We start from the raw sequence: 24,066 nt of genomic DNA, 5'->3' as shown, positions 1-24,066 counted from the left end.
AAAGTGAAAGTGAAAGTGACCCGGCTACTCAGTCAGGCTGTTCGGGACTGCCGCAGTGAAATCGCGGCATCCCGAACAGCTGACAGGACACCGGGAGGGCCCTTACCTGCCTCCTCGGTGTCCGATCGGCGAATGACTGCTCCGTGCCCGAGATCCAGGCAGGAGCAGTCAAGCGCCGATAACACTGATCACAGGCGTGTTAATACACGCCTGTGATCTGTGTAGAAGATCAGTGTGTGCAGTGATATAGGCCCTATGGGACCTATAACACTGCAAAAAATTTTTTTTTAAAAAGTGTAAATAAAGGTGATTTAACCCCTTCCCTAATAAAAGTTTGAATCACCCCCCTTTTCCCATAAAAAAAATAAAACAGTAAAAATAAATAAAAATAAACATAATGTGGTATCGCCGCGTGCGTAAATGTCCGAACTATAAAAATATATCATTAAACTGCACGTTAAAGCGTATTTTGGTCACTTTTTAAACCATTAAAAAATGAATAAAAAGTGATCAAAAAGTCCGATCAAAACAAAAATCATACCGATAAAAACTTCAGATCACGGCGCAAAAAATTAGCCCTCATACTGCCCTGTACGTGGAAAAATAAAAAAGTTATAGGGGTCAGAAGATGACATTTTTAAACGTATACATTTTCCTGCATGTAGTTATGATTTTTTTCCAAAGTACAACAATATCCAACCTATATAAGTAGGGTATCATTTTAACCGTATGGACCTACAGAATAATGATAAGGTGTAATTTTTACCGAAATATGCACTGCGTAGAAACGGAAGCCCACAAAAGTTACAAAATGGCGTTTTTTCTTCGATTTTGTCGCACTGATTTTTTTTCCCGTTTCGACGTGTATTTTTGGGTAAAATGACTAATGGCACTGCAAAGTAGACTTGGCGACGCAAAAAATAAGCCATAATATTGATTTTTAGGTGGAAAATTTAAAGGGTTATGATTTTTAAAAGGTAAGGAGGAAAAAACGAAAGTGCAAAAACTTAAAAACCCTGAGTCCTTAAGGTGTTAAAATGACAGGTACCATTTATTGGTCTGAAAATTCATGTCTATGCAATATTTTAGGTTTTCTTTTACAAAACGTTACCAAAGCTTTGTAACATTCTGTAATCACTGCCATTAGGAGGTATTGAGTGCAGAATATTGGTGGAAACTGTTTATTTTTTTTATTTTTAGCACAAGACCACAACTTACAATGTGAAAAAGTAAAAGGTCTGAAGCCTTACCAAATACGTTGCAATTGTACGTTGTAAAATGCACATTTACAGCATGTTGTAGCACCACTATACCTTGTGGTGAAAATTTAACAAACTTGATACAATAATAAGTTTCCTTTATTAAATTGTGATTTTTAACAAAGTAGCTCAATGATTTATCAGGAAAAAAGTTATAATTGCTTAAAATGTTCTGGCAGAACAGTATCCGTTTCCTACAAACTGAAAACATTACACTTGTGTAAATATTAATGTGCCAATTCCATTCTAAGTGCAGTTTAAATCTAACAATTCAAAACGATTACATAACTCTAAACAAATTTTGACCACAAGGAACGTTCACCCAGAAGCGAAATATAAAAATCATTATAAAAAGGTATCTAAAAAAAGAATTCAAGTGCAGTCGTTCTGTTGCACAATTTCTTTAGTGCTGCAACTAAGCAGTTTTTTCCCCATGAAGAAATACAAGACGACACTTAAAGGGGTTATCCAGCAAAAGAAAAACTCAGCTAATTTCTTTCAAAAACAGCACCACACTGGTCCTCAGGTTGTGCGTGGTATTACAATTTGGCTCTATTCACTTCAATTGAACAAAGCTGTAAAACCATACCCAACCTCCAGACAAATGTGGTGCTTTTTTCTAATGCTGGATAACCCCCTTTGCTACATTACATAATATTTGCATGTTGTTCTGCATCAACCTGATATGAAAAAAAAATCTCCATATACTATGTTTATGTAATAAGGACTTGAGCAGGAGGTGTAAGGTTTTATTCATAGGGGCATATTACAGGCTGTGTGCAAGACAGAGTTGTGAAAATGCAGAAATATAGAGGAAGCCAACCCAGTTTATGGTAGCAAATATACAGTTCCACAATTGTAATACGCACAAGATCAGTTCAAGACTAACGTCCATCCTTTTCTAGGCTTGGATGTACTGAGCTCTGTATTAAGCTATTTTTACAAAAAAGGCTTTTCTTGAGATCAGAGGGATTTACAATTGGCAAAAAAAGACAAAAGAGAAAACTGAAGATAAGTCAAAAGCACTTCAGAAACTTAAGTATTCTGAATAAATGATTTTCTTCTATACATAGTAAGGAAGCAGCTATGAAAATTTGCATCCTCTGCTACCTTGGTTGCGCGTGTCTCCCCGCCTGCTACTTCTGAGACTGATTTCCTTGACAGTTACAGCCTGCTCAGCTTATCACTAACTGAGGCGGTACCACTAGAGTCAGTAGTTAGTCCCTGTCTCAGAAGTAGAAAGAAGATTGACAAGCGGGTAGCCAGATGTCACAGGGGCAGCCACCAAAATACTGAGGTAGAAGAACATGCGCTTAAAAATCATGCAACCGTAAAAATCTTTTAAAGGGCTCATTCACCAGTACCCTATCCCTAATGTTTTTGAAATAATGAGCCACAAAACTTGGATCCACTCTAAGGTCATGTTCACACAGTCATTTGAATGATCTGGCGGGCACATGGAGCACTCAGAAATGCGCTCTCTCAGATGGCATTGCATTTCCGAGTGGAATCTGCAAACATAATAGACTGTAGGCTATTTCTGCAGATGCCAGAATCAGGATTTCCATAGCCAAAAAAAAAAAACACCTGCTGTGTGCACAGTGCAGCAGAATTCCATTGACATCAACATGACTCTGCTGCAGCAGAAAAAGGGATACTCTACTCCTAGACATCTTATCCCCTTATCCTAAGGATAGGGGATAAGATGTCTGATCGCAGGGGGTGGTTAAGTGTCCGGGCACCCTGACATTCTGAATTCATGTTCAAAACACCGGCTTCAGGCGGCCGTGTTCGCAACGTCATGCCAAGCCCCTTGCATTCCTGTTTATTGGAGGGGGCGTGGCATGCCAGCTTTCTGAACAGAAATGTAAGGTGCCACCCCCCTAAGGGTACGTTCACACATACGCAGATTTGATGCACAGAATTTCCTGCTACAGATTTCAATGTAAACTAAATGACTGAGCACAGCTTCTAATCGGCAGTTACAAATCCTGCGCATCAAATCTGCACAGGATCCTGTATGTGTGAACGTACCCTAAAGCTGTATTACATAAATGTAATACAGACATTTTCAGCAGCAAATATTAGCCTGCCTGCGAGTTTAGGGATCTGAGCTATAGCCACCTTAACATAGGTAGCTATGTGTACTCACAATGTAATATGTCTGTGGATAACAGTATGGCGTGAGCACTTAAGTGACTTAAAGGGGTATCCTGCCGCTAGACATCTTATCCCCTATCCAAAGTATAGGGGATTAGATGTTTGATCGTGGGGGGGTCTGGCCGCTGAGACCCCCGCTATCTCTGGGCTGGCACCATAGCGTTCTGAATACTAAAGCTTGGAGCATAAAGGGGTTATCCAGAACACCGAACTTTTTAGAAATTTATCCCCATCCATAGGATAGGAGATAAATGTCTGATTGCGGTGAGCCGACTGTTGGGACCCCCACAATTTCCTGTACAAGGCTCCTGCTACTCACACATCCTAGGTGCGCTTCGGCTCCACCTCCCTGGATGGGCGCAAGCGACGACCCACTCAGCCAGTCATCAGACACCTATCATTTTTTTAGACACTTATAAGTGTCTCGAAAGTTTAGTACCCTAGACTACCCCTTTAAACCACAGTTGAAAGAGGTTGTGCAGGACTTAAAAAATAAATAAATAAATAAAAGGCGGCTCCCCCCCCCCCCCAAATAGGCTGTATCTGAATTTGTAGCTCATCTGCACTAGAGAGGATGGGATTGTGCTGCAATACCAAAAATCTTGTGTATAGGTGCAATAGTTTTTCGAAGAAATCCTTCAAAGGGAAGCTGTCAGCTGTATTAACTGCTAGGAGCTGCAGACATCAGTGGATAGCTGTTTGGGTATAAAAGCAAACTGTATCTGGAGCGGACGGTGGTTAGCAAAGATTTAAAAAAAAAAATGCCTTTACATTTCTTAGTCAATTGTCAAGCAGAGGGGGTGAGCTGCTGAAGTGCCGCAGCCTGGCACACCTCCTCACTTGGCCTAACCTCCTAGCCCCTTGTAGGAGGGCAAGCAAGAAGGTGTCCCAGTGGGGTCAGCAGCCATCTGGTCCGCCAGATTCCCAGATGTAGAATTTAATTATAGGTATAGGATGTCCAGTGGTATGGACAATAATTACATATTTAACAGTTGTAACACGTTTCAAATTTGTACAGAATCAATCAGAGATGACCAAGAACCCACCCACTTGGCTGAGATCCTGTGTGCAGATGGGAGAAAACCATCACTACAGCACTCAACAATCTATGTACTCTTACACTCTGAGACATAGGATACTCTGGTCTAAAGAAACAAAGATTTAACTTTTGGCCTCAATTCCAAAATGCCTGGTCTGCAAGAAAATTAAACAATTGAGGACTGACCTGCCTCCACTCCCCTAATATCTTGTTCCGTTCCTCCACCTTCTTCTTCCTGTCCCAGCCATGGTCAGCATGTCACACTGCCAGTCAGGAAATCACCGGCTGAAGCTATGTCCTGCCTTGGTCAGCAATAGGCTGAGCCTAGGTGACCAATGCCCTGGCTCAATGCATTACACTGCCGCTTAGCCGTGACGTGCCGACTATGGCCAGATCAGAAAGAAGATTGTGGCGGAGGAACAGAATGAGATACCAGGACACCAGGGGAGTGCAGGCAGGAGAGTCCTCTTTATTGTTTTATTTTCCAGCAGCCCGGGCATTTTGGAAAATTTTTTTTGTAGGCGAGAGATCTCCTTTAAAAGGACCCAAAGAAACCTGGCAGCTTAAGTTGTGTCCAGACCATCCTCTGCAAATTAAACAGCCAATAATGATCTGTACAAAAGTTGTGAGGAACTACAAAAAAGTAGACAATAAAACTAGAGATGAGCAAAGTTACAGTTATTAGATTCATCACGAACCTCTCAGCTCGGCGTTTGAACTTATTTATGCAGGCTAAAGACTGCAGCTTTTAGGTTCTCCGTGGGCTGGAAAAGGTGGATACAGTCCTAGTAGACTCTCTCCTAGGACTGTATCCACCTTTTCCAGCCCACCGGAGCACCTGAAAGCTGAACTAATTTATGCAGGATAAGTCATCAACTGCCGAGCTGCGAAGTACGTATCGAATCACTGTAACTTCGCTCATCTCTAAATAAAACAGTTGCATGCTTTCATTATGGTAAAATGTATATTCAACCCCTTTAAGTTACCTTTAGAGATCAAGAATTGCCCCTTTAATAATTATCTAAGAATAAAAATGTAAAATATGGTCTTTTTATAAATTTTCCACATTAAGTCCAGTTGTAAATCACCAGTTTAATATTTTATTTGCCAGTCTGCTCCTATCATACAGTAAGTGAGGAATAAATATAGTTAACGTGTTAGCAATGTGATTGTTTGGAAATAATCAGTGCAAACTATTTAACATGTTACCAGAACGCCACCTTTTGTTCTCTGGAACATCAAGTGCTGTACTGTAAAACATGGTCATTGAGTGGGGAGCGTGAATGCAATACAATCCGCTGTTCCAAGGCTGAGATGACATCCAAAAAAATAATAATAATAATAATAATAATACAAAGATTCCATATTTAGAATGGTTTTGTCTGAAAAGTTTATTTCAGTTTTCTGAACACTCTAAAGCCACAATGCTTCAGATGTTACACAAGTGTCCAGACATCATTAACAAAAAATTAAATGTTCTAAATTACAAATCTTTCCTGTGTAAGATGTTCAGAGAGAAAACAGAAAAACAAAAAAATTAAAAAATAAAACAAACCTGACATACACACTTCATGAAAAAAAAAAAAGAAAAAAAAAAGTCTCATGCAATGGCAGGCAAGATGTGAAATACCACCTGACGCTACAGAGTTTTGTACATCAAATCATCTTCAGAAAAGAAAAAAAAAAAAAAAAAAAGAAAATCTGTAATAAACCTGTACATCCAAATACAATTGGGATCTAAACCTAAGTTACATTATTTAATGTTATATACATGTATTTCCCCTTTCATATTTTAAGTAAAGCCTTCATTGAGCCCCCAACAAAAAAAAAAAAAAAAAATAGAAAACATTTTTCAAGACATTAAACAAACTGACAAACTGAAATCAACATTGGAAGGAAAAGACTTACTACAGTGGAGTTAAAATGTCTTATGCAGACCACAAAATGGCCATAAAAACAAATTCTATTCCTTTAAATGATTTTACAATTTACAGTAAACTGCAGGGTGGAGAACATTTGATTTCAGTCCTTCTTGCATGGATTCTTAAAATGCAGTTTCATTGTGTACAGTCAGATAAATACGTGGGAGATTGGTCCAAGTGCATGAGAAACCTATATTACATGCAGATTTCTTTATTTTCCAGGGTGCAGATGTCATTGGACACAGAAAACCATTAAGACACCCACAGGTAAAATTTCAATACACATTTCTAAAGTGGCAAAAGAAAGAAGAGAAAAGGAAGTTTCCTGCGATATTAGAGTTTAGAAGGTACCAAGAAGACTACTAATCCACTAGTTAAAGCCGCCAAGATTCCCTCTTATTTATTGAATGGAACAAATGCATTAAATAAACCACGAGTCCTCTTCACTGAAGAGAGCTAGTCTATTCATCTTTTACGAGCTAGTTGATTATTTTTTTTTTTTTTGGGAAGATTAGCCATGTACTGGTTTAATTGCTTACTGCATATAATCCAAGCATTTGCTGTGACTTGTTGGAAAGAGCAGTCTGTAAGAAAACTAGGATCAATGAAATAGATGCCATTTTAAGCCATCCACAGAACGGAGACCAACACAGTACCCAGTGTTAAAACCCAATCTCTTCTGGCACTAATGTGCATGTTTCACCCCCAGCCCCAGAAAAAAAAAAGTAGTATCTGATCCACAGTTCCCATTTCCGCTGGATCCCTCAGTCAATTTTCACATTAGTGTAAATTTTCCGAACAAAGGCACTTGTTCCCATGTAACCAATGGCTCCTAGAAGAGAAAAGTAAATCAGGAGTCAAATAGCGAGTTTAGTGTGCACATACATTAAAATCTTACTCAGCTACCCAGCGTCCAGAACATTGAGTTCCTAACGCTGTGTGCGGGCTTAAGTGTTCACAACCGCGCCCTCATAACATCATGCCCCGTCCTGTGACGTCACCTTAATGCAAATCTATGGGAACTTGATGGCTGTCGTGCCCCCTTCCCATACACTTTCATTGAGGGGGCCGGCCGTGATGTCACGAGGGGGCGGGCTTGCACACGGACGCCCGCACAGAGCGTTAGGAACTCAATGTTCCGGACCCTGGGGAGGAGAGTAACCCTTTAATACAGCAGCTTAGCATCGTTCCTATTATGTCCTTGAGGACACATCCTATTTTCATTTTTGTCCATATTAGGGCTTGTTTTAGCAGGACCAATTGTACTCTGCAAGGACACTTCATTTTACTATAAAATGTGCAGTGAAGAAAATAAATATAATTTTCTCTCTCTATATATATATATATATATCTATACTCTATCTTTCTATCTATATATGGAACTTTAAAGGGTTTTCATTTTTGCTTCATGCACTTTACATTAGAACTGACATGTAATCTTTATTCTGTGAGTCAATACAATTAAAGTGATACAAGGTTACATGCTTGTCTATAACTACTACTTTTGACAATAATTTTTTTTGACAAGGGTGTTAAAAATTGTCCAATTCTGACCCCTATCTTTTTCCGTATTCGGAGCTGGTTCAATTTTTCCGCTGCGATCTGTAGTTTTTAACCATTTTTGTTTTGATGTAACTTTTAAATCGCCTTTTATTTTTTCCGTATGTTTTTTTTAACATTTACACCATTAACTGTGCAGGATTATAAACATTATGGTTGTGATTTTTCCCACAGCAACCAATCACCGCTCAGGTTTCACTTTACCATAGCTCATTAGCTGAGCTGTGATTGGTTGCTGTGGGAAAAATCACTTTTCTCTCACACAGTTTGATAAATCTGGGCCTAAATTTTTATAGTTCAGACATTTCTGCATGCTGCGATACCAAATATATTTTTTGAGGTATCCATTGGCCATTTGAACTCAGCCGCTGAGTCTCCAAACTGATTAGCACCTCCATTTTGCCTATAGATGCCATGTTCTGCATCTACAGCAGTGTTTTCCAACCAGGGTGGCCTCCAGCTGTTGCAAAACTACAACTCCCAGCATGCCCGGACAGCCTTTGGTTGTCTGGGCATGCTGGGTGTTGTAGTTTTGCAACAGCTGTAGACACCCTGGTTGGGAAACACTGATCTATAGGGTTAATGACATGTGATGGGATTTCCACTCATCGTCCATTGCTCGGTTACATTATTTTTTACCATATTATTATCTAAGTGTCGTGCATTTTCTTTTTTCCTTAATAGCTCCGTAATAGCTTTCACTTGTTTCATATTCTGCAGAATGTGGATTTAAAGGGGTACTCTTGTGGAAAACTTTTTTAAATGAACTGGTGCCAGAAAGTTAAACATATTTGTAAATTACTTCTATTTAAAAATCTTTGTGTATTCCGGGAATTTTTTTTTCTTTGCCTACGCTACAGGGGCTGTAAAGTTAGTGTAGTTCATAATATAGTGTCTGTACCTGTGTGTGACTATTTTCTCACAATTCTTCTGTGATTTTCACACCAATATTTAATTTTATCAGCATACAAAATGACTGTTGTCCCATACAAAATGACTGTTGTCTCAGATTTTTCCCAGCTTGCAATGCGGCCGAGACCTGACTCACTAGTCAGCTGATGACAGGGAGCCTGTCTGCTTCAATGGGTGGAGGGATCGCTTGGTGGGAGAGAGCTCAATCTGCAACTAATGCAACAACAGTAGGCACCCTGATTGAAAACTACAGGTCTTTGTATGGATGCAGCTCATTAATATTTCAATGGGTGGGGTGGCTGATGTGTGGGAGGGAGGAAAATGGAATTATGGCATTTGTAGTAAAAAAAAAAGAAAAATGAAACAGGAAATACCAGTTCACAAAAAGCTAGCCACAGTGTTATGGTAATCTCACAATATAGTCATTTAGCCCCAAGATAAGCACAGATCCTTCCTAAGCATGTCCATTACTGTCTGCCAGGTACATACTAAAATCCCCTTATGATGGATAACCCCTTTAATCCTTCCAGTACTTATTAGCAGCTGTATGTTAGATGAAATTCTTTTCATTTTGAATTTCCTTTTTGTCTTATCCACAGTGCTCTCTGCTGACAACTCTGTCTGTGTCTCTAACTGTCCAGAGTAGCATAGGTTTGCCATGCAGATTTTCTCCTGCTCTGGACAGTTCCTGATGGGCATCAGGTGTCAGCAGAGAGCACTGTGGACAAGACAAAAAAGAAAAGAATTTCCTCTGTAGCATTCAGCTGCTAAGTACTGGAAGGACAAATATTTTTTAATAGAAGTAATTTACAAATCTGATTAACTTTCTGGCACCAGTTGATTTAAAAAAGATGTTTTCCAAAGGAGTATCCCTTTAAGGGAACCTGTCATCAAAGTTATGCTGCCCTCCGAGATGCTGTTTTCAGACTGTCAGTTCAGGAGAGCTTACACATGATGGCTTGCAGCATACCACCTGCTCTGCCAGAGAAGAGTCATGGTTACTTATTAGCTACCTCTGCCCCGCCTACCTGCAGATAATTGACAGATCTATATATTATGGTGCGCAGCGAGAGATCTGTCAATCATCTATGGTTGGGGACAGTATTTCCTAATGAATATTATTGACTCTCCTCTAGCAGCGCTTGGAGTGCAACTTCTTCTAAACTACTCTACAGTTCATAGAATGTCTGTTGATATGTTATGCTGCCCTTAACTAAGCTGATAAGTGTCCTAATAAACAAGCAAGAATATAAGTAAGCAAGAATATAAGGCAACATTTTAGCCAAAGCTACCAGAGTACAGCTTTTCTTCCATAGAATTTTTAGTAATAAAACCAGGGCTCTGATTGGTTACTATGGACACCAGCCATTTTTCCTGTTTGAGAGTGGTGACAAATAAAACTATCAGTATGACACTGTGCCGCATATCCGCAATATTTTTTTATTGTATCTTAGCCATCTAGAACATCTGTCAAAATCACTGACTCCAATGCATTTGTATTAGCATTCAAAAAAGTAAAACTATCCAGGCCATTGATGGACATCCTACTAAGTACTCACCGCACATAATTCCCAAGGCAGTGCTAAATACTGCCATATAGCCAAAGTAAAATGATGTTTGAAACAATCCATACATTCTAGAGGAATTAAATAAGAATACATGTTATTTAAGAACAGAAATTTAGAAATATTTGTGTGATAAAGGGTAAACATAGAAAGTGTCAGCAGGAAAGAACCATTTTGCCCATCTAGTGTGCCCAATATTCTGATTATCATCAATAGTCCCTGGCCCTATGTTATATGAAGGTTAACTTATTTCTAGTTAATACTGTTGTCCATATCCAAATTTAAAGTAAATACAAAAAAAATCTATAAAAAAAAAGGCATCCATCTTAAGCTTAATTTGCATTTGGTCATTTTTGGGACAGTCACATTAGATTGGATTACAGGACTTATACCTATATCATCTTTTTTTGCTTAACTAGACAGTTAGCTGCTACTATAATCCTGGTGGCACACAAGAAAAAGCTGCATTATGTGATGCAAAAAATAGGTCATTGATAAATTGAAAATGTAGACCTATCCCAAGACTCTGCTGATTCCTGTAATAGAGAAGTGAATGAAATGGGCTAGCCCACAGAGCCAGCAGGACGTAAGAGTTTAGATGAGGATTTTTTTTTTTTTTTTTTTTTAAACAGTCCTTTTCCCCAAATAGTGGCCTATGATGCCTATGAAAAATATACCAATACCATGGGCAAAAAGCCCATTTATATACCTCCCTTAAAGAGTACCTATCATGAACTAAACTGTCTCTTAATCCACCCCCCCCCCCGACTCTACCTGACACTAACCCTGTATTTATATTTAAAAAAAAAAAAAAAAAAATTTGTACTTTTCCTCTTCTCTGCTCACTCTGCAGTCTCTGTGGAGGGAGGAAGGGGGTGTGGCCTGCCCTTCCTCCTCTATGCTGCGATCCCTCTATGCATGCATAGAGGTCGTGATCACAGCACAGCCAGCAGCTCCTGAGTCTACTCCTCTCAGTTTACTAAAGCATGTGTCTTACAGAAAGGAGGAAGATCGGAGCACAAAACTGCCGTGCTGCTGCTGGAGCCTGATGACCTCTGCTTTGCTTGCTTGTCAGCTCAGCTGCACTGAGATTTCAGACTCATGCCAGGGCGGCATGAGTCCAAAATCTATGAGAAACAGACATGTAGGGAGACCCCTAGTGGTCATACTTAAGAATGAAAAATAAATATATAAACAAACATAGGTAATGACATGCAATTAGAAAGTTGATAGGGAGACATTAATGAACAATATATTAAAAGTTTTTTGATGATAGGTACTCTTTAAAACTTAGCTTTTATTAGGATCACTAAAAGTTATAGTATGTGTGACCAAAACGTGATGCGATTTTAAATCACTTTGCGTTTTGGTCACATGCACTATAACTACTTTTAGTGATCCTAATAAAAGCGAAGTTTTAAAGGAGATATAAAAAGGTTTTTGGTGCCCTGGGCTTTTTGCCCATGGTATTGGTACATTTTGTTAAGTGAATTCCCTGACCTCTCTAGGGGTTTTTGGGTGTTTTCTAATGCCTATGCAGTGACTATCACAAAATATATTTAGGTTTTCAATAAAGTGATAAAAACTGATAAAGTAGTTGCACAAAAATACTTACTTTGTTTTGAAAAAGTAATAGTAAAAGGAGTACATGTAAACATAAATTGCAGTGGAGGCAGCAGAAAGAAAACTTGTCCATTGCCTGAAAATAAAAGAAGAAAATAGTTAAAATCAGATCAGATCCTGTGCAGTAGCAATGTACAAACAGTACAAGCTCACAAACAAATTATGTACCTTTTGTTCTTAAAATGCCGTAGCATGTTATCAAATTGTGATCCAGGACAGGGTATTACACAGAGATGACAGCATAATGTGAGAAAAAGGATTGATGTAGATTCAGGGCACTAAATGCATCAAGGGGAAATAGATTGCTCTCATGTAGACTACTACTAGCACAAAGAGGAAAGAGCCAGTCCGAGGCATGTACATGAGGAAAAGAGGGCAGTGTGTGTAATGGCAGGAGGTGGGGACGACACATAGAACTGCAGTGACTACTGTGGGTACTTGGGAAGGATAAACCTGTCTACTAAATTATTTGCACTTGGGTTACAATATCTAATAAATACCCGTCTCTTGGAACATAAACTTATACTGTAGCCACATTAGAAAATAACAGTATAAAGTATACAAGTGGAGATCAGAACACATCCACTGAGCCATGATGCAACAATTTTTAACAACATGATTTTCTATAGGATTGCTATAATATATAAAAAATAGGTTTCATCCATATAAATAGGTTTGTGCTTAAGTGATATTTCAATAACTTACCACCTATAGTCCTCAGCATTTAGAAGGAAGTATGTACATACAATAGTTACACAGACCGTCACAATGCAAAGAATGACCAGCACCAACATCATAAAACCATACACATAATAGATCTTATATGCCCAGAAGGAGGTAAAGATGAAATACCTGAAAGAAATAAAAACAAAACGAAAATTATACAAATTTTATACATTAAATTTACAAAAAACTGCCAAACTATTAAACTTTTTTTTTTGTGTGTGTGTGTGTGTGTTTTTTGCCATGAATGAGATTTCAGCGAGCCTGAATGCTGAGACCATTACAAGATGAGCGAATCGAAGTTGACGAACCCGAATTAGTTACGAATTTCATGAAAAATTCGTTTTGCAACAAATACGAATATCGCCGCGATTCTATCGCGCAAATCACTTCATTAAACTATTGCGTTCCAGGCTATTGGGGACCTAACATGGCGGATCCACATGTGAGTACATGGGGCAGGGGATTATGGGAGGGCGGGAAACAGCGGCGGGAATAAAGGTAGGTGGGCTGACCCTGAATCACATGTGAGATGCAGCCTATCAGTGTTCTCTGACCCCTGTGATGTCACAGCCCCTATATAATCGGCGGCCATCTTGCCTCTCCCTTTAATCTATGCACTCAGATGGAGAGGACGGGACTGCGTGTGTGTGAATAGCTCATACCACAGCGTTACACTGCAACTGCTAGTCACATCAGCATTAGGGAAAGACAGGAGTGCAGAGTGCTATGCTGTTACACTGAGAAGGATCATTGATTGCTAAACCTCCTATTCACGTTATTGAGCATTGCAGCAGAGAAGGGCAGATAGCCGTCAGCTGTCTCATACAGATCTCCAAGCTGCGTGAACTTTCTGAAGCATCTTATCTCCTCATTATTCAGCCCAAGTTTATTTTTGTTTGCTCCACAAAACTTCTGCTGCTCAGAATTGTGTGACAGAGTGCAATTTAGGGTTTAATCCCTGGATTTTTTTTTTGTGGTGCTGCACTGTTGAATCCTGCTGCTGTTCAGAAATACGTGATTGTTCAGTGGACTGTAGTGCATTTGCACCATTTTGTACCTGTTAATCTGTCAAGGGGCTGGCTACATACTGTGCAAGTCCAAACAATACTATTCACCGACTGTTTTTTTTTTTAAACACTTTTTTCTGCGTATAGTTCCGCATATATAACTGCCCTCATCAGTGCATACCGCATAGGTACATGCAAGTATTGCACCATTTAGTACCTGTTAAGCTGTCAAGGTGCTCCACACCGTCAAAGTCCAAACAATAGTAACCACTGGCTGGTGTATTACAAAAATACAGAGTTTTTTCTGCTAATAGTAACTGTTAATCTGTCAAGGGCCTACATACTGTTCAAGGACAGCCGTAAGTAATCACCTGCTGCTGTTCTAGACAAATACTGTTTAAAGAGTAGTGTAGCGTATTGTAATACCCTCATAAACGCACTAAGTATGTCAGGCAGAGAAGTACCAGGATGTGCACAGAGGCCTATATACTTCTGGCAGAGTTGGCAGCAGACTTGGGGCGAGTGGCAGCAGGAGTCGCAGCGAGAGGCCTGAGCTCCCATTATCAGCCAGCGGTGGAGTCTCCACCAGCAACCCATCTGCCGTCGTCGATTGGTTAACATGCTCATCCACATCACCACAAGTGACATCTGACACCCCCAGTCAACAGTCGGTGGGTTCCTTAGACACAACCCTCAGTTAGCATGGCCCGGGAGCAGTGCGTGTCCTCCCATTGCCTTTGTCCTATGCTGTTCCCTCTCCTAAAGAAGTATCTTATGCTGTGGGTTCAGCTCCAATATTTACTGAGGACGATCCAATAGAGGACAGTCAGCAGCTACTGGACAGCCAAGAAGGGGAGGAGACATGCGCCGCTTGCTCCGCTAGGCGGCCAAGTAGTGATGCGGAGAGTGTCGTGGGAGGCGGTGTTGCAAGTGTTCAGGGTCCTGAAGCAGACACTGTTGGGGAACCCTGAGGAGGACATCAGTGACGTGCACACAACTGTTGATGATGAAGCCGATCGCAATTGGGAGCCGGGTGCAGAAGGGGCTTCATCATCATCAGGAGAAGAGAGAGTTGCAGGTTGCCCTTGAGGAAGCAAGGCGGTAGCACGGTTGGCAGTCAGCGTGGTGGCAGTAGTGGAAATTCAGGAGCCAAATGTGCCCGGGGAGACCGACTGCTTCGTGGCAGCCTACCTTTCCGGGAGGTAGTGGAACAGGGGTTCCTGCAGATGGCGCCAGTAGCAGTCAATTAGTGCGGACTGCGGTTGGGAAAATCAGGTACTCGGCGGTGTGGAAGTTTTTCCTAAGGCATCCGGAGGAGGTTCACGTAGCCACATGCATGATTTGTCGGCAGAAGGTGAAGCGTGGCCAGGGTCCCAATTTCGGCACCACGGCCCTGCGTCAACACATGCTTCGCCACCATAAAGCGGCCTGGGAGAACCATGGCTCCGATGTAGTGGTCCAGCCTGCTGCATCACCCAGTGGCCATCCGCTCCCTCCTTCAACCAGCCAAGGCTCCACCACCTCAGCCGAAGGGAGCTGTGTGTCAAACCCTCTGTCGCTCCTGCTTCTCCCGCTTTTAGTCAGCCATTCCGCCAACAATCCATCGGCGAAGCCATGTCCAAGAGACAACAGTATGCGCCCACTCATCCAACGGCGCAGAAGTTGAATGTGCTCCTGTCCAAGTTGCTGGTGTTGCAGTCCCTCCCTTTCCAACTGGTGGACTCTGCACCTTTCAGAGAATTGATGGCTTTTGCCGAGCCGAGGTGGAGAGTCCCAAGCAGTCATTTCTTTGTGAAGAAGGCAGTACCAGCCCTGCATAAGTTTGTACAAGAGAAGGTGGGCCAGTCCTTGAGCCTGTCTGTGTGTTCAAAAGTGCACGGCAGTGCCTACGTGTGGAGCTGTAACCACGGGCAGGGACAATACTTGTCTTTTACGGCTCACTGGGTAAATGTGGTTCCTGCACAGCCACAACAGCAACGTGGACAGGTCACACCGCTTCCTCCTCCACGCTCTCGCTCCCAGGCAGTTGGTCCTGTTACAGTGTGCGACGCCGCCGCCTCCTCATGCTCCACTGTGTCTTCGGCCTCCACTGCACGTCCAAATCTCGGTGGCCCTTCATCGTACCATGTGTGTAGGGCACGGCGGTGTCAAGCTGTTCTTCACATGGTTTGCCTTGGCAAACAGAGTCACACAGGGGAGGAACTGCTAAAGTTCATTCGTAAAGAAATCCGAGTATGGCTTACTCCACGAAATCTGGAAATGGGAACCATGGTGACAGACAACAAGAAGAACATTGTGTCCGCGCTGCGACAAGGAAGTGTGAAACATGCGCCCTGCATGGCACACGTGTTGAATCTGGTTGTCAAGTACTTCCTCAAGTCTTCACCCCATTTGCAAAACATCCTGAAAATGGCAAGGAAACTGTGCATGCACTTAAGCCACTCGTACACCACCAAGCACACCTTCCTTGAGCTGCAGCGTCAGAACGGTATCCCACAACATAGTCTTATTTGTGACGTTGCCACACGTAGGAATTCCACCCTCCATATGTTGGACAGACTATACGAACAAAGAAAAGCCATCACCGATTTCTTGATGATTCAAGCAGATAGGAGTACTCCCCTATGTAACTTCAATGTGAACCAGTGGCAGCTCATATGTGACACCTGCCGTTTGCTGAGGCCCTTTGAGGAAGCCACATTATTTGTGAGTCGCCTGGATTACGCCATGAACAACGTAATTCCATTCCTACATTTCCTACAACAAATGATTGAAACCATGGCTGGTCACGACAATGGAGACGTTGCGCCTACATCTCAAGGCTACATGAGCCCTGTGGGGGCTGAACTGGAGGAGGAGGATGATGAGGGGCAGAGCGGAGCACAGTTTAGGTTGGATGAGATGGCCGGTGTTTCTAGTCATCGGACAGGAGAGGAGGAGCCGAAGCAGCTAGAGGAGCTGGAGGGTTATGAGGAAGTTGAGACAGAGGACCCAGACACACCGTGGCAGTATGCAGTGGAGATGGAGGCAGGTAGTCCCTCCGAGTCACTGGCGCAAATGTCACGATGCATGCTCAGTTGCTTGCGTAGTGACCCCAAAATTGTCAAAATTCGTCAGCGGGATGACTTCTGGATCTCCACCTTATTAAACCCTCGCTACCGTCCCAAAATGGGGGCCTTTTTTATACCCACTGAGAGGGAGGAAAAACTGACCTACTACAGAGACATTCTACGTAGTCAGTTGGCTGATGCCTATCGGCCACATGGTCCATCCACTCGCAGGTCTGACTGGGGGGGGGGCCCTCTGCGTTCACCTTCCACTGCCATGGCTGCTGGGGAGGAGAGGGGTGGGAGGAGCAGTACCAGCTCAATTAGCAGCAGCCTGAGTCTACAGTCGCTGATGAGTAGCTTTCTTCACCCACATAGTAAAGCAACTCATCAGCAGCAGGTAGACATGGAGCAGGACCTGAACCAGCAGGTGGTGGCATACCTTGACATGGCCATGCCAACAACCATTGAAGATCCCCTGGACTTCTGGGCAGCCAAACTTGATTTATGGCCACAACTAGCAGAGTTTGCCCTGGAAAAGCTGTCCTGCCCGGCCAGTAGTGTGCCATCAGAGCGGGCGTTTAGTGCGGCCGGGGCCATAGTCACCCCAAGGCGAACTCGTCTGTCCACCAAAAATGTGAAGAGACTGACGTTTGTCCAGATGAATCAGGGATGGATCAGCCAGGATTTCCAGCCACCAATGCCAGATGCCTCAGAGTAGATTGACCAAGCTGCTACACCAACATTTCCCAATTAAGGTTGGTTATGAAACCCTCTTGAGTTATCAATTAGGGTTATGGAACCCTCTTTGGTACTGCGATTGCCTGCTCCTGGCTCATCCTGTGTCTTTCAGGAACTACTTGCCTCACTGATGCTTCTGGCCTTGGGCCTTTAATTTTTGGATGTTTAGCAGTAGCTAAATATATGCTTAATGCAAATGTCAACATTGATCTTTAAATGTAAGGGGTTATGAAACCCTCTTGGGTACTGCGAATGCCTGCTCCATACTCATTCTGTGTCTTTCAGGAACTACTTGCCACCCTGCCCTCAGGTCTTGGGCCTTCAAAATTTGGATGTTTAGCTGTAGCTAAATACATGCTTAATGCAAATTTCAACATTGACTTTTAAATGTAAGGGGATGGTTATGAAACCCTCTTTGGTACTGCGAATGACTCATTCTGTGTATTTCATGAAATAATTGCCTCACTGATGCCTTAGGCCTTAACTTTTTGGAAGTTTAGCAGTAGATAATACATGCTTAATGCTAATTTCAACAATGATCTTTAAATTCTCGGCGCTCTGCTAGGGCCTTCTCCTAACCCGCCGGGGGCCGATCCGAGGACCTCACTAAACCATCCAATCGGTAGTAGAGACATGCGGTGTGTACAAAGGGCAGGGACTTCATGAACTCGAGCTTATGACCGGCGCTTAGTTGTGATTCTTCTTTCCTGGCAAATAATTGCAATCCCTGATCCCTATTGCGAAGGGGGTTCAGCGGGCTACCCGCACCTGTCGGTGAAAGATAGACACACACACTGGTCCGTTCAGTGTAGCGTGCGTGCAGCCCCGGACATCTGAGGGCATAACACACCTTTTATTGCTCGATCTTGCGAGTGATCGTGCAATGTAAGGGGTTATTAAAGCCTCTCGGGTACTGCTGATGCCTACTTCTGACTGCTCCTGTGTCTTTCAGGAAGTACTTGACTTCCTGATGCTTCTGGGCTTGGGCCTTTAATTTTAGGATTTTTTAAATACATACATACATGCTTAATTAAAATTTCAACATTTATGGTGCAATGTATGGGGTTATTAAACACTCTTGGGTAGTGTTTTTTTTCAAATTTTCTGATAATTATCACAGTAATAAACTTGAATTTTCCACAATAATAACCATTACCCCATTGAACGATTGTTGTGTGTGCTTTTTTAAGTAAAATTTTTTTAAAAAATTTGTATTTATTTTCATTTTTTTTTTTATTCATTTCATAAAAAATTCTTTGATAGAAGAATGTCTTTTGGTGGTCCACCGTCCTGCATTATAGAGTCTTCTGGACTCTTGGATATGCGCTTGTTCTTAAACAAAGGTACAAAAACCAAAAATGGCCGGTCAGGGCTATGGAGACGTTGCGCCTACATCTTACGGCCACATGAGCCCTGTGGGTGCTTGTGAGATTAGGTCCTTTGTACCCACACGGCTGGGTCCGGGACACAAATTTTGATTTCAATTTCAAATAAAAAAAAAATCACACATTTCAATGGTCTCCTCATGCTGCAGCCAACTCTAGGCTGCGTAATATATAGAGAGCACTCGCTGTCCTAAATTTTCGTTAAAATTTTTCGTCAAAAATGTTTGTCTTTTTTTTAATGGGATTGTGAAGCTTTGGTGCGTACTCATGCATCAGCCAACTCCAGCCTGTGTCATTCCGGCAATCTATGGTTTACTGATGGTGCTGCTGGGCCTGGGAATTTCAAATTTTCTCATAGGTAGCACCCGCTATCCATAAGTTTTCTTCATAAATTTCTACAATTGTTGTGTTTTTTTTTGAGGGATTGTGAAGCCCTAGTGTGTACTCATGCATCAGCCAACTCCAGGGTGTGTCATTCATGCAACATAGAGGTAGCACCCACTGTCCTAAATATTCTTAAAATTATTTTAAAAATGGTTGTTTTTTCTTTGGGATTCTGAAGCCCTGGTGTGTACTCAATGCTGCTTCCTGCTACACTCTGTCAGCCCGTTGGTCCTGCGACAGTGTGCTACTCTGCCTCCACATCCTCCTCTGTGTCTTAAGCCTCCACTGCCCGGACAAGTCTCAGTGGCCCTTCCATGTGTGCAGGTCACGGCGGTGTCACGCTGTTCTTCACATGGTTTGCCTTGGCGAGAAGTCTTGGAAACAATGGCCGGTCAGGGCAATGGAGACGTTTCGCCTAAATCTCACGGCCACATGAGCCCTGTGGGGGCTTGTTGGATTTGGTCCTTCGTACCCACACGCTGGGGTCCGGGACACGCAAAGGTTGTTATAAATTTAAAATAAAAAAAATTATGGCGCTGCTGGGCCTGGGTCTATTAATTTCAAATTTTCTCATAGGTAGCACCCGCTATCCAAAATCTTTTTCAGAAATTTCTAAAATTGTGGTGTTTTTTTGGATGGATTGCGAAGCCCTGGTGTGTACTCGTGCATCAGCCAACTCCAGGCTGTGTCATTCAAGCAATATATGGGTTGCTGATGCCGCTGTGGGGCCTGGGTCTGGTAATTTCAAATTTTCTCATAGGTAGCACCCGCTATCCAAAATCTTCGGTTTAAATTTCTTAATTCATCTTTTAATCTTAGGGATTGTGAAGGCCTAGTGCCTACTCATGCTGCGGGCAACTCTGGGCTGTGCCATTCATCCACTATATGGTCTCCTCATGCTGCCAACACCTCCACACTGTGCCATTCAGCCACTATATGGTGTCCTCATGCTGCCAACACCTCCACGCTGTCATTCAGTTACTATATGGTCTCCTGACACTGATGCCACCACCAGGCTCTGTCATTGTGCTGCTGGGCGCCAGTGATTCTAAAAGCGATGCCGGTAATCTGCATACTATTCTGAATAACAGTATTATTTCACTAACCCAGCACACTCCATATGCGTTTTAGAACACAGCAAAGTGTTCTATACCCCTATAGAGGCTGTATGTAGGCTAGAAATAGCCATTTTTAATATAGATTTGACGCGAAAAAAATTCAGATCGAAACAAACTTTTCCGGAAAATTCTGCGAATCGTCCGAATCGAATTTTTGAAAAGTTCACTCATCTCTAACCATCACATATGTAAGCATGAGGGGTCCTGCAGCATTTAGTAAAAGCAGCGTTGGAACTGCAACCATTTGCATTTTTAACCCAAAATAAAAATTGACAGCTCAATAAACCATAACTTTTTTTTCTCCAATCCCTGCAGTAGCAGCTAACTGTGTTTTACAGCTAAGCTCCCACCACAATCACTAGTCACATATACTGGTCAGTACCCAACAAGATACTAACAATGCACAGTCCCAATGCAGGAACTAGCACTCATTCGTGATGGATTTATCAGTTATTCAGTGGATGAAACAAATAACCACCGTTCGGGTATGTTCCCACAGGACTGTAATGCTGCAGATTTGTGGCAGGTTTTGACTTCCCTTTTGAAGTTAATTGTGAAAACCCACAACAAATCTTCAGCATATTTGCTTTTCTCCAGAATGTGAAAAATGTTGTGCAGAATGTGAAATATATTGTGGCCATTTGCATTGCAACAAAGAAGAAATTCATGAAGAAGTAAAGTTAAAGAAGATATCCCATGCAGCAAAGAAAAAAAAAATACCTAGCCATTCCATAGTATATTCACCTACCACCTCTCTGACATGTTTGTGATTTTTTTTCCGCCCCCCATTCACCAGCTATTCAGCTCATGAATTGCAGTTACTTCCTGGTTATGGTGGCTATCCCTGTGATCTCAAAGACTACATTTCCCTGCATGCACTTCTCACATATCCTGCTCTCAGCTGCCTTAGCAGAGAACTTGTTACCTCCCCTAACTTATGTTAGTCACTCCCACATAACACTGAGCTCCAATCATAGCCCAGACAGCAGGGTGGCCACATAACACTGAGCTCCAATCATAGCCCTATACAGCAGGGTGGCCACGAGGAAACAAAATGTAATCTCAGTGCTCAGAGAGAGGGACCCTGGAGTTGAAGCTGCAGTTTTACACTGTAAAATCCTTCCCTCCCCCTCCTCCTCTCAATGAAACAGCTTTACAGTGGCACAATCACCTCCCCCCTCCTCTGCCCTGCACTCCTCCCTCCCCAGTGCTCAGTGTGACAATTCTACTCTCCCTCCCCTCCATTCTCAGTGTGACAGCCCTACGCTGGCAGCTCCCTCCCCTCCCCCCTCTCCTCCGTTATCAGTGTAAAAACATTAGCAAGGAGAGGGGAGAGAACTATGATCTGAATCAGCCGACATATAGGCAGTGCTGCTCAGCCAATCACTGCAGAATAGAGGGAGGACAGTGTGAATATTCATCAGATGGGAGGGGCTAAGGCCGAGCTCAGGCAGCTCTCTGCAGCACAGGGGTTTCTGGGTAATTGTCACGTCACGGCCCCTGGATGCTGCTGATAACAGCCTGAATAGGGGGTCGAAAGTCATGAAAACCTGGAACAGTTGAATTTCCTGTCAGACAGAAGAATGCAGATAAAGCTGGTTTCTAAGCAGCATTGGTAATGGAAGTGATTTACAAACCTGTATAACTTTACCTTCAGCACTAAAAGCTGAACAATTGTTTACTGTGAGACTTGTCCTTTAAGTATGTATAACAAACATGAAACATTGCTGTTGAAATATTCAAAGAACACTTACATTTCAATAAAAATTGATCCAAATGGTAGTATTCCACCAAGGCATACAATGACAGCTGGCTCCATGAACCTGTCAACACAAAAAAAAACAATGAAGGTTTTACAAATCTGATAAGGAACACAACAAACCAATTTGTTTGCTTTTAACATAAGAAAACAACAAAGAGAATGCAACATAGAAGAACCTTACGTATGCAATGGTGAGAGTAAGAGCTGTGTTGTGAACTTGCTAGCACAGTGTTTCCCAAATAGTGTACCCCCAGCTGTTGCAAAACTACAACTCCTGGCATGCCCGGACAGCCTTTGGCTGTCCGGGCATGCTGGGAGTTGTAGTTTTGCAACAACTGGAGGCACACTGGTTAGGAAACACTGTGCTAGGAAAAAGCTTACCATTTCTTCTCTGGAATAGGCCGGGGAACTGCATTGACACGACAGGGGAAGTTTGGCTGTCCTGCCAGATTCCGACCCAGAATCGTGCCCACCAGGTTCAATGGAAGAATCACAAAGAAACAAATGCAGCACACAGCAACCTAAGACAGCAGAATGATGGGAATTAGTAAACGCTCATTTACTGCAAACATTGGATTTCAAGCATTCAGTCCACTGGTTGTTTGGTACATTTCCTGTAGATCAATCACTAGATGATACTGCTCTCTCAGCAAGCAAAAAGTCTGTTATAATAAAAAAAGGAAAAACTGGAAAATAAGACTATGCAACAGGAATAATAAAACCACATTAGGAAACGGATCAGCAAGACAGACATCTGACAAGGGAAGGTGAAGAAAGGAAATGCTCACAATGAAATCACTTACTCACTGGTTAACAATACACTTATCTATATGTTGCAATATCTTACAACAAATTCCTTCTACATTCTAGCTGTCATTTTCCATTAAAAGCAGGAATGTTTGCTTACATTTTTTTCTTCCAACAAAATATCTAAATTGCCACATGGTTCAGTGTTATTAAAAGGGGTACTAACTTTTTTTTATTAAATAAATTGGTGCCAGAAAGTTAAACAGATTTGTAAATTACTTCTATTAAAAAATCTCAATCCTTCCAGTACTTATCAGCTGCTGTTGATCCACAGGAAGTTGTCTTCTTTTTGAATTTCCTTTGTCTGACCACAATGCTCTCTGCTGACACCTCTGTCCATTTTAGGAACTGTCCAGAGCAGGATGTTTTTCTATGGGGATGTGCTCCTACTCTGGACAGTTCCTAAAATGGACAGAGGTGTTAGAGAGCACTGTGGTCAGGCAGACAGGAAATTCAAAAAGAAAATAACTTTCTGTGGATCATACAGCAGCTGATAAGTACTGGAAGGACAGATTTTTTTTATCAGAAGTAATTTACAAATCGGTTTAGCTTTCTGGCAGCAGTTGATTATTTAAAAAAAAAAAATAAATGGTTTCCAGTGGAGTACCCCTTTAAAGAGGCCTGTGTGGATAGTGTTTATAATGGTAAAATCTTCCTGGTATACTTGCTGACCTCCATAAAATCTTGCTGAAGCAAGTGCCCACATCCTGCAACGTTCGAATGAAAAAATAAGCATGTGGAACTGTAAATATAATGCTACAGTTCATACACCACACTTCTGGAAAGTGAACTGCAGCTCACAAGTCACAGCAAGCTTTACTCCTAAGCAAAGTGCCTGCTTACAATTACTTTGGACTTCATCCAGACAGGAAAGATGCAAGGTTTAAGCTATGCTTTTCTTAGAAAAGAAAAATCCTGGGGTGACCCTGATTAACATGCAAAATGAAGAATGGAGCTCCAGGTCAAACATGAGCTCGTATATTTAGAAGAAGAGTGGGATTAGGCAGAGTCACAAAGCCAAACAGCAACCTTTAATGCAGGGGAATGCT

General features: G+C 42.1%; 1 protein-coding gene across 1 annotated transcript in view; it reads right to left on the bottom strand.

The window, feature by feature from the left end:
* Positions 1–6,867: 6,867 nt before the first annotated feature.
* The window catches only part of TM9SF3 (transmembrane 9 superfamily member 3), a 46,771-nt gene continuing 29,572 nt past the window's right edge, over positions 6,868–24,066 (bottom strand). Inside the window, exons 10-15 of the mRNA XM_056530353.1 lie at positions 22,592–22,731; positions 22,203–22,271; positions 12,746–12,892; positions 12,033–12,116; positions 10,412–10,488; positions 6,868–7,212 (exon numbers count right to left, since the gene is read on the bottom strand). Of these exons, the coding sequence (XP_056386328.1) occupies positions 7,145–7,212; positions 10,412–10,488; positions 12,033–12,116; positions 12,746–12,892; positions 22,203–22,271; positions 22,592–22,731 (585 nt within the window). The 3' untranslated portion in view covers positions 6,868–7,144. The remainder of the gene's footprint in view (positions 7,213–10,411; positions 10,489–12,032; positions 12,117–12,745; positions 12,893–22,202; positions 22,272–22,591; positions 22,732–24,066) is intronic.

Source organism: Hyla sarda, chromosome 7 (assembly GCF_029499605.1).
Source record: "Hyla sarda isolate aHylSar1 chromosome 7, aHylSar1.hap1, whole genome shotgun sequence".
Classification (NCBI taxonomy): domain Eukaryota; kingdom Metazoa; phylum Chordata; class Amphibia; order Anura; family Hylidae; genus Hyla; species Hyla sarda.
Note: the sequence above shows the minus strand (reverse complement) of the source record. Positions and strands in the feature narration are given on the sequence as shown.